The 12164-nt window shown below is 37.3% G+C and overlaps 1 protein-coding gene across 1 annotated transcript in view; it reads left to right on the forward strand.

The window, feature by feature from the left end:
* The first annotated feature begins 1701 nt into the window (after positions 1–1701).
* The window catches only part of gucy1b2 (guanylate cyclase 1, soluble, beta 2), a 32728-nt gene continuing 22265 nt past the window's right edge, over positions 1702–12164 (forward strand). The window contains exon 1 of the mRNA XM_049470878.1: positions 1702–1722. Within this exon, the coding sequence (XP_049326835.1) occupies positions 1702–1722 (21 nt within the window). The remainder of the gene's footprint in view (positions 1723–12164) is intronic.

The following is a 12164-nucleotide window of genomic DNA, read 5'->3' on the forward strand; positions in this document are numbered from 1 at the left end:
GAATTTAAAAACCTGGTTTAGTTCTGTATTTGAATAGGCCTACAGGTTTCAATGAGAGGCATACATCATTATACAGTTCTATAATGTTATTATAATTGCATGACTGAGGGGATACAGGTTATTAGAACACCCTGTCTTTCAGTTTGTGTTTAGGGCATGCAGAACAAGTGTCATGTTTATGTCAAGTATAAACTGTGTTAACCTTCGTCTTGCTCTTTATCAGTGGTCAGTGGTTTCTGACTTCATAATCTGGGATGAAAATATAGTGGGTTAAGGAATAGTGGCATGGCATTAATATCAGTTAATGTGGCCAGCACAGGAGTACAAGAGTGAATGTGGTACAATGTCTCAAGGACGCATTGTTATCCAATCATTTAAAGGAGAAATCCCATGTGAAATGGACTGGGGGTGTAGTAAAACATGATAGTGAATACAAACTTTTGTCAAATAGCTCACCTCCATTCACTCCCAGCATTTTGAAATACAGAGCTTTTAGCTGATGCTCCCAACAGGTTTACAATGCTAGCGATAGGGGCATCGAGTTGCCCATGCAAAGAAATGGCTATTTTTACACCAATAGCCATCTCAAAGTAGCTCCACACTTCATTGGTAGAATTCTGAGGGCCTTACATTTAAAACTAGGCACTGAGAACTTTGAAAGTGCACAGATAGTTTATTAAAAAACACTGTTTATTCAGTTTATGAATATAGTTCACAGGTATGTAGTTAAAGGTAAGTCACGATAAATCGACTGATGTGCACAGACAAATAGTTAGTTCTGACCCTGCTATATGATTGGCTGAGAGACGTCTTATACGTGCCATTATTGCACAAAAATAATGGCAATGTGACCCAAGTTATTCAAGTGTAACTCCACCTTATCGTCGTTGTCCGATGAAAAACATGTATCTCCAAATCAGCAACTTTACAGGATTGATAAAACACTCTTAACTTTTAATGATTGTCAATGTAAAAGAAGTTTATTTCTGGTAATTTTGTAGAATTTCTATTGGTCCATTTATCTATAAAATTTGACACAATGTAAGCTTATACAATTTTGCAGTTAACTAAAAATAAACAAAAATAGAGATACTTATTTTTCATTGGACATCAGTGAACACAAGTAACCTACCAACAATGCCAGCGCTTACAAGCCAATAGACTGTGAATTTTTTATAATCTACACACAAATTTTAAATACTGTAAAATATTGCTTGATTTAATTATTGTTTTAAAAGTATGTATTTTTAACTTCTGTCTAATTCAATTAAATACAGGAATGGTTTAATCACTTTATCAGTTTTTATAATAAGCTACAGTTCCTGTTCCTACCATATTTGTAACCACTCTCTCTCTCTCTCTCTCTCTCTCTCCCTCTCTGTTTCTCTCTGTTTCTCAACTGTAGGTGAGTCAGGTTACCCACAGTTCATTCCGCTTGCTCCCTCTCCATCACCCTGCCGCCTCCTCAGGTGCAGCATCCGTCAGCAGCAGCCGCCCTGCCTGGGAAAGATTGATGGCCGTGGCCTTTATTGTTGCCGCTTCACCAGCATGCGCCGCGAATTTTACATATTAATTTATGGCCTGCAGCGCTGTAATTGAGAGAGGGGGAGGAGCAGGAGCTTTGGACGGGGAAATGAAAGCTGCTCTGTCTCTGATTTATGCTTCTTTCATCACCTTTTATAGGGTCCGTTTGAGCAGGCCATGTATACGTTGCCTTCACAGGTGAGTGGGAGAGGGTCATGTTTGCATAAAAGGCTAAATTATGGGCCTAATAGTGTCAGCAAAGCAAAAGCAGTCATTGGACAGCAGGAGAGTCCAGAAAGGCCGTGCTGGAACTGACACTGAAGAGTCTCTTTCTGTTGGACACAGTAAAACACCTTCTATTTAATAAGCCATTTATGCAGTAGTTATGTAGTTATGTACTCTAATAGTATTCAGTTCATTACAGATAGTTAAAGGTGTGGAAAATAGGAAAATAAATAAATAAGACGCATCGTCCCTAGGACACTAAATATGTAGAACATATGATATTATTTTTTATAGCTTTATTATAGCTTTATATTGCTAAATCAAATACGTAAAACCACATCATAGTCAATAAATATCTCTTTTTGGGGTACAAAAATAAATGTATAAATGTTTTGCTACGCAAGACAAACTATTTAAAATACTCTCAAAATTCATTGCAACCAAATATATTTGAGACGTTTGATGATTTATATGTGAGCAGGATTTCGTGTTTAATGTTTTAAAAGTTAGTTTGCTGCTAATATAACATAACAATTCCATCAAATTGCTAGTAAATATTAGCATTATTGTAACTGAATAAATAAAGCCTTCTTATAAAGAGATTTGTTAACACTTTATTTGGATGGTCCATTATACATACCTTATGCAGCTCTGGAAAAAAAATAAGAGACCACTTGATGAGTTTCTTTGATTTTACCAAATTGAAAAAACTCTGGAATATGATCAAGAGGTAGATGGATGAGCACAAGCCATCAAACCAAGATGAACTGCTTGAATTTTTGCACCAGGAGTGGCATAAAGTTATCCAAAAGCAGTGTGTAAGACTGGTGGAGGAGAACATGCCAAGATGCAATTGATTTCTGAACTCTTAAACCTTTATGAATATGAACTTGTTTTCTTTGCATTATTTGAGGTCTGAAAGCTCTGCATCGTTTTTGTTATTTCAGCTATTTCTCATTTTCTGCAAATAAATGCTCAAAATGACAATATTACTATTTGAAATTTAGGTAAAATGTTGTCCGTAGTTTAAAGAATAAAACAACAATGTTCATTTTACTGAAACATATACCTATAAATAACAAAATCAGAGAAACTGATACAGAAACTGAAGTGGCCTATTTTTTTCCAGAGCTGTATGTTCAACTGACACTCAACCAACATTAAACTGTATTTCTAATAAAGCGGCACTAAACCCCCTGATTGTTGCTGCCTCCACCCTCAGCTCACATTTTAAACAGGGTACTTGGGAGAGGCACTGGGTGATGCATGGGTTTAGAGGCAGGGCAGGAGGAGGGAGAGCTGATTGGCAGCAGCAGCAGTGTGCCTTATTGATTGATTGATTGATCTGCATATTGTAATGTGTTTGGGTACCAAAGTACACGGACACATCATCCACACCTATAGGCTGATTTTTTTTTGTTTTTGTAAAAAAAAAATCAAAAGCCATACATAATACATAAAATCTTAGTAAAATATTTTTTTTCAAGTTGCATTTAAATGTAAAAAAGGTTTATCTAATGCCACTTTAATAAAGTAACCCTCTTGTTTTGTTATAGTTACATTTGTAACAAGTATATGTTTACCTTTCATAGTCCTGTCTGATGGTTTGATATGCCTGTCTTTAGAAGTCTGTCCCTGTTTTCTCAAGCACTCAAAAGTGGCCTCAAGACAGTGAGTCTGAGACTGTTGAGCTTTATTTTTCTGTTTTATCTCTTTTTTATGCTTGATTTGAATTTAACTGTTTAAAATCAAGAAAGAGAGACGCAAGTCTTTCCCAATTTCAAAACACTAAAATCTCTTCATAAATTATTCATCATTAGTCCATCATGCCTAAATATCACACACGTGTAACAGTCTGATGTATAGGCTCTGCTCCACAGCGCTGTTCAATAACAGCTCTCATCAGCCTTGATGAGAATCATTTAAAGTATCTGATCTTTGACTGCTGTGTGAAATAGCCGGGTACGCCTTTGTGCTTGCGATTCTCGTCATAATTTCTTTGCTGAAATCCGGATGATCCCTGTCTAAAACTCTCCCCCCGCAGACTCGGAGAGTGAAGGCCAAATAGGTAGCAAAGAAAAACCTTGAAGTCCTCATTGACTAGAAAAAAAGTGTGTTTTATTCTCGCCTCTTTCAATGTCAATCGGCAGGATAATGGACGACACACTTTTCTCCCACGCCTCTGCTGTGTCTTCTGCTGATGTAATTACAAACAAGTGTCTTTCTCAAGGCCTTCACAAAAACACTGAAAACTGCTGTTTAATTAAATATTGCTCGTCCTTGTGTGTTTCAGCGTTTTACTCCACTATATGTCCAAATGCATGTTTTCCAATTCAAAGGGTGGGGGGAGATACAAGGTTTTTGGTACAAGGCCTCAGGATGGAGTGATAAATGCGTAAACAAGGGGAACGTTGTACAAAACATTTTTTTTGTAAGTCGGCTTTGTGTTTTTTAAAATCATTTCAATTATAATGATTCTATTGTTTGAGATCATCTGGATAAATAAACCTAGTGTTTAGAGATGAACCAATCAGTGGGGTCTTGGTTAATCATTGATTGTCTTATAAGTATATAATATCAATCAAATGAGCGCTGGGTGTTAATCTACACAGATTTCTCTTCTGGGTAAGTAAAGTGCTTCCGTTCGTTTAGAGTAAGCTTAGATTTTCAATATTTTAGGGCAGTTAGCAGCAGCACTTGCTGTGGTTAGCAGCTCTTAACCCTAGTAAACACCGCCCGACAGTCCTACACTGAGGAAAGTGTTCCAGTAATCCAAGGCATTATCAGCTAACGCTTCATCCCATGAAGTATCTTGTTTTAACATGGTAAACACACTACAGTCCAATATACTTACCTCTGAATGGCGAAAGTGCTAGTGCTGTGGTTAGCGGCTAATGCTAATACTGCTACTGTAAATAAAAAACTTTGGTAGAATTCATACTTAAAGCGCATCGGATTATAAGGCGCACTGTCGATTTTTGGGAATATAGCGGTTGGGCAATAAACTGAAACATTCATTTCTAGACCGCCATAATTTATTGACTTGACGGACAGTTCTGGTGGAAACAGGAGAGTTGAGGTGCACATTGAATTCTGCTGTGATTTGGGCAGAAGTGGTTTTATGTTTTTTGGATACAATCCGGGTTAGCACCTGAATATCCCTTTCAGACAGCTTCCTCTTACAGCGTCCACAGTTAATCCTGTTGGATGTGGTTTGTTCTTCTTCGTGGTATACTGACATTACCTTGAATACTGTGGCTCTTGATACCTCACAAAGACTAGCAAGACGTGAACCAACAATTTGTCCTCTTTTGAACTCTGGTATGTCACCCATAATGCATTGAAATATTTTGAGAAAAACTTTGCTCTTACCCTGCTAACTGATCCTTCACACTCTGTTCTTACTGGTGCAATGTGCAATTAATGAAAATTGGCCACCAGGCTGGTCCAATTTAGCCATGAAGCCTCCCACACTAAAATGACAGGTGTTTCAGTTTCTTTGTCCAACCCCCTGGTTGTGTGTGTGTGTGTGTGTGTGTAGATTACTGTCAAAAGACTTTTATCTATAGTAGTTTGTTTTGTCTGCAGCAATTGTAAACAAAGGCATTGGTCTTATGGAATTTCCCATAGTTGTACTGAACAATAAGGTGGAATTAGGTATTTTCATGTGTACATTGATAAGTTATTTGGTTTTAAAATTAAGTAGTTTTTTATGATTATGATTTTTGTTTACTTAAAAATTGCAAAAACTGGGAGAACCCTAATGCCAGTCCATATTTCTGTTTAAACCTGGATAAGCAGCTCACAGCTGTCTGTGCTGAGAACTAAACTGAAACTCCTGTATAACGCTGTACTTCAGTGGAATGGCTTTACGGCTCCTCACAACCTGACTGGTAGAATTCATACATAAGATGCACTGGATTAAAAGGTGCACTGATAATTTTTGGGAAAATTTTAGGATTATAAGTGTGCCTTAAAGTGCAAAAAGAATAATAAAAAACATCTCAAGCGCCAAAAGGCTTCTGATGCCTAAAATATTACACATTTAAGTGCTTTCTCTTTTTCTTTCCTTTACTTTTACTCTGACTTCTCTGTATTACTCTTTTTTTATTTCTCATTCTTCTCTCTCTCTGTCTCTCTCTCTTTCTCTCTCTCTCTCTCTCTCAGTGGCCATAAATCAGCATGCTGTCACCTGTAATAAAACCCATTTGTGGTGCACAGGATGTGAATAAGGAAGGACAAGGTCAGGGTCAGTTGACTGGTGATGGGGAGAGGGGAGGCGACTCTACTGTAATACAATGTGACATTGCATAGTGGTAGCCAGACAATTAAACCCAACGCAAGACATCCATTATCTCTCTCTCTCTTTCTCTCTCTCCCTGTTTTTTTCTCATCACCTCTGCCCTCTCTCTCTATATACTTCTTGCTCTCTTTCTTCCTAACTCTCACTCTCGCTGTCTTTCTGCACATATACACACAGAAAGCAGTGGTAAAATAATCATCACTAGACATTCTGATTAAATTCTACTCTAAAGAAAAGCTCTTTCCACAAAGAGACAGCCTTGAACATACACTGCATGCAAGGGTACAGTAGACAAGAAGAACAAGCTCTCAGAAAACCGACAGTAAAATATATATTTTCAAGGGTTTCAAATGTTTTCCATGTCAGGTGGGTCTAATCAAATCAGACTCAGTTTGATGGAGTGAGTGAGAGAACCAGGGAGGGAGGGAGAGACGAGCGGAAGGAAATAGTCATTATGGAAGAAGAAGAAGAAGAAGAAAAAAAGAAAAGGAAAAGTGGCCTTCAGTTTGATTTGAGGTGTTCTGGCCTCGCTCTTATCCAACCCCTGCATTAATATCGTTTTTTGTGTCTGGGAAATTACATTATAAGCCCATAAAATACACTTATTTATTCCTTTGTATCTCGTCTGTCATGCTGCCCCTGAATACAGAAATTTGTTCCCACTGAATAGCATCACAAGCAGCCTTCTCCAACACACATCACATAAACACAGTCTAGTATTATTGAGGATTTAGTAAACATTACCTAAAAAAAGGATTCAGAAAATTATGTGGTGGATATTATACTGTTTAGTACATTATTATGTAGTAGTTGTGCTGTTTTGCCAAATGCAGAAGAATTGAGAAAACAGTGTTACTACAGCTACAATGATTCTGCTTTTCCCAACAATGTCCATTAATTGCAACACGTTACAAAAAATGTTGGGACTGTTAAGCATTTACCCCTTTGTACTGTTGCTGTTCCTTCTCATAACCCTTTGTTTCAGGTCCCATTCTTCCTGCAAATACACCTTACGGTATGTGAAACATAGTCCGTCAATGTAACTGTTGACTAAAAAGAAAATAAGAGCAAAGATCTGTAAATAATTAGTCTAGAGTTTAGACTTTAGTGGTAGAATCTGGAGAGCCCTGACATTTAAAATGAGGCATTTACAACTGTTTACATCCCATAGTGTAGGTAAATCTCCGGCCTCCGCCACCTTAAATTTAGGTCACAATAAGTCAACCATTAAGCACGAATAAAAAACACTGCCCACCCACACTAAAAACTGATTGACTGTCTCACAGACTCAGAATTCTCTCTGTGTCTGTAGAGAAATCTGTGTAGATTAACATGAATTGCTGACTTGACTTTATTTTATTGCAGTTTTGTTTACTTAGCTTAGCTTTACTTAACTTTGTTAGCTCACTCCCACCACCACAACCCAGCGGTGAAACCTGCTGAGTTAAAAGTTCCTTATAGTGTCTCTTACAATGAGCCTTATAATCCAGTGTGCCTTATGTGTGAAAATAGACCAGAAAATAGATGTTTATTGATAGGGTGCCTTATAATATGTTGCACCTTATAGTGCAAAAAATGCGGTACCCATAATCACTAGTTCAGGTGTGATTACAATAAGCATAGTGACCATAAAAAGACAACAAGCTAAATTAAGAATGTTAAGAGATAAAATTTCATTAAATTCAAAGGAAAAACTCCTTATAAAAGGAGCTAACGCTGCCTCCAGTTGGGGGTTAGCGTAGCGCACCAGCCCATTTTGTACTCAGAAATCTTGCTAACGTGTTTAGCTTAACCGGCAAATCGGCTAACGTGTTTAGCTTAACCAGTAAGTCGGTTAACGTGCTAAGCTAACAGTAGCTTCTCCCCATCAGGTCTTACTTTAAATTAAGTACAGGTGAAAACAAAACTGGAAACCAACTTAAAACTGCGTAAAATGTACTAGTTTGATAAACACCTACAGCAGTGAGTGGAAACGCAGAACTTTCTGTATTACTTACATTTGTACAGAAATTCCCCTGCACTGCAGACTCCGTCAGCCATGTTTATAAATATGAGTGCTGAAACTCTAAACTGGTGAAATGCATCAAGGGATTTCCTTGACTGTGAACGACACATCTCACGCTGCTTTCAGAACTGGGGTAAAATAAAGATGCTGCTCATGAAGGATCATATGCTGCCTACCGAATGGGACAGAGCGTGCACATGCTGCCTAATAATGCTGCCCAGTTGGGCAGCTGCTTACTTCATGTCAACATTAATATTTTTTGTCTTGTTGTTACTTTTACTTTTGTTTCATTTTGGAATGTTACTTTTAACATTTCCATAATGTATCTATCTAGCTTGGGAGGCTTATGTGCCAAAAGTTCTAATAATGTTGTTCATCATCATCATTATGTTTCTTGTTTTCAGAACGTTCCTGAAACATTATTTCAGTAACTTTACTTTACTTTACTAACCTTCCTGAAACCTTTTCAAAAAGTTGCTAAATGTTCTTCATTAGCTAATGTTAGAGCCAAAGATACAATTTTAGCAGCTCATTTAAGAAAACAGCACATTTATTTTATTCTTTATTCTGTTTATTGTTGATTATTTGCATGCTACATCGGGATCGTGTGTGTAAGATAGGATTGGGCAGCTGACTGTTGACAGGATTTTAATCAGTCAGTGGCGCCGCTGTATTTCTCACTGCCAAGATAGAAACACGCCAGAAATTTACCTGAACACATCTCACTTCCAGACCACCACACCCATCATCGTTGATTTATTCATAAACTCTGACACTATTTTAACACCTTGAGCACAAGGCATGAGAAAAGACTATTAAGAGGTCGCAAGATAACAATGAGCATTGCACAGGGTGTGCGATGGGGCACATGGTTTTACAAGCATTCGTTACTTTTCAGAATTCTTTTCTAAATTTTGAATGACACAGTTACTGGATCTCCTGCAATAACAGCTGGGTTGATGACTGACAACGATTAAACACACATTAGAAATTTGTAAAAAAAAAATTCTTTATGTGTGGGCTCTCACATTTTCAACATTGATTAAGATTCCAAACATTTTGTAATGTGGAGGCAGGCACAACGTTGCCAATTTGGAGATGCTTTATTATTCTTTATAGATCCATGCCCTTGTCTAATTAGATCACATTTGTTTGTGTGTGTGAAAGAGTGAGAGTGAGAGAGAGGGGGAAAATCTCCTACAGGCACAAAGCCTGAGCTACCCCAAGGCCTCCATGCAAATGAACAGAGGGGCTGCTTTGTATCACAAGACCTTGGGCCAAACAGACAAACCCCATATGGACCGAATTTGTTGTCCTCAATACCTTTTCAATGACCTGCCATACATTTCTCTTCCCCTTGAAAAGCTGTGATTAACATTGATACATGATTCGGTTTTATGTATGAAGCATGGCTTTGCGAAAGCACCTCTCATTAAAAACCTTGCACTTTTGTTTGGGTGAGCGTATCGCTTTTCACAATTCACTCTTCATTAAAAGCTCAGCTTGTACGTTTCTGTTGAGTATGTCTAAAATGATTTTGGAAGCTATATTCCCCTGGGCTGGGAATAACTGCAATAAACAATATTAATGTTATTTTTAGAGCGTTTGATGCCACTGATATGTTGATATGATAAAAAAAATAATAAGATGACATCATTTTTATAAGCAATGAACTTGTGGTTCTAATTTGTTTTCCTACATCCTACATCATTAGCAGCAGCCGCAGTGTGTCTGATAGCAGCCAGTAAGACCCAGACTACAGCGCAGTTGATCCTGAGAGGGCGCAGTAGAGGCAGAAATTACCACAATAAAAGCGTTTTTAAAGTTTAGGAAATGTTTATACAAATTTTAAGTAGGAATGGTATGTTTTATTACCTCAGAGGAACACATTTTAGCTATTAATGGAAAAAAATATGGTTTAAGGTTTAATGGCTCTTTAATAAATCCCCTTTTTTGTATCTGCATCATGACAAATGCAAGCACACCTGGTTAAATATTGATGTTTATATATGAATGCGATTAAATAGTTAGATTTTTTTTAAAATAACTAAATGAATAATTCAAATGCTAATTAAAATGTAATGGCTCAAAAGAATCAACTGAGGATGGGTTCCGGAATTTGAATTATTTATTTAGTCATTTTAAAAAAAATCAAGCGATTTGATTGCATTCATATATAAACAAACATGCAAGTATGTAAGCAAAATATGAAATATTGAGGGCAACTAAAATGATGGGGGTCATATACATAAAAATCTAAATTTTTAGTTTACTACATAATTTAAACACACAAAATTGTTCTTTACACTGTGTTAAAATTCCTTTATAAATGGACCAATGGACAAAAATACAAATTATCTGAAATAAACTCTTTTTACATTGACTTCCATTGAAAATTAAGAAAGTTTTTTGTTTTCACTCTAAAGTTGCTGTTTTGGAGATACATGTTTTTAATTGGACAGTGACGATATATATTATGGTAATTAGAGAGTGTAATCATTGTGGCCTACTGGAGGACAGTTTAGTCGAGGGGTTCCTCTAGATGAAACATTGAGCTGTCACATTTTCAGTACTGTGAAAAAGTCAAACCACCATGACTTCATCATGTTGTGAAGGTTAACAGAACTTTTGGCTTCTAGGTTTCTTGTTTCTCTTACGTCATTGCTTTTTTTTTTTTCACTTTTTACCTGATATATAATAACATAATCTCCTTAGATGCCTTGGTATAAATACAAATCCAGTTCCAAATCTGGAATTCTGAGTGATTAGAGTAATGCCTTTTGCCTGAGGTCAGTAATCTCTGTGGATTTAATAGCACTTCAAAACAGCTACACACATACATACACGTTCTTGAAGACCTTGGCTATTTTTTAAAGGACAGCCATGTCTGAGCTCTAAGTGTAAGTCCTCAACCCACAGAGCTGAACATGAATTGCTTCTTTCTGCTCAATACAGTTCAAAGAGGTGACCAGGAGAAGAGCTGAGAGTGGCTCAGTGCTGCCCCCTTTTGTGCATATGTTGTTAATACAGTTGTTTCAGATCTAACTGCTGTACACATCCAGATAACAATGTGTTTTCTTGATGGTTTTGGATTTTTGGACCTATTACAGAAAGTTGAGGCGGTCTTTAAATAAACCAGAGGAGAATAGATTTGGTGCCGAAATCCGACTCCCCATTTTCGTACAGGGGTGTCACGCAGACGTTTAGACTGGGAATTAATTTATTTACTGTAACAGTAGATTAACTCTTTTATTTATAAAAAGAAAAAAGGTATCTGAGAATAGTTAATCTTATGCACTCATTCTGCTGGGGGTGCATGTATGCAAACAGGGGTCGGATTCTGACAGAGAGATAAAATTTGTCACAACACCTGGCAAAACCACACTCCAAACTCATAACAACATACAATTCAGTTAATATAAAGTATAGAGAGACACCACATAGCTGATGACAACAAGATGTAGTAAAGTACGTTGTTCCGCTCACTAAACTGCAATGTGAAACCAAAACTGACCAAACTAAATGTACATTATAAAATTCTTGGTGCGGATCCTGATCCAAACATTTAGGTGTATAAATGCCCTAAAACTGAATTCTTATTTAAGAAACTGCCCCAATATCCTATAAATGTAAAGACAGAGTATAGGAAGAGAGTTCATATTTATTCAAACATGAAAGAAGCAATACCACTTACTGTAATTTTCACACTATAAGGCGCACTGGATTATAAAATGCACTCAATGAACGTCTAATTTCTGGTCTATTTTCATACATAAGGCTCACCCGATTATAAGGCTCATTTTAAGCATCACTTACAGGGGTGTCGCCATGTTTTCGTTCTAATTCAGCAGGTCTTGCAGCTGGGTAGGGAACCCTGAGTGTTTAGGTAAGCCATGGCGATATTAGCTAGCAGTTTGTCCCCCATAGATTAGCGGGTAAAGCTAATGCTGCTCCAGCAGTGCTAGTGTTAGCAGCAGGTTACAGGCAGATAATACTCACCTCTGAACGGCCAAAGAGCTAGCGCTTAGCTCGGTTAGCCGCTAATGCTAATGCTGCTGGAAAAACTTCACTGAAACTCCTTTATAAAGCTGGTCTTCAGCGGAGTAG

This window comes from Astyanax mexicanus, chromosome 23 (assembly GCF_023375975.1).
Source record: "Astyanax mexicanus isolate ESR-SI-001 chromosome 23, AstMex3_surface, whole genome shotgun sequence".
Lineage (NCBI taxonomy): Eukaryota > Metazoa > Chordata > Actinopteri > Characiformes > Acestrorhamphidae > Astyanax > Astyanax mexicanus.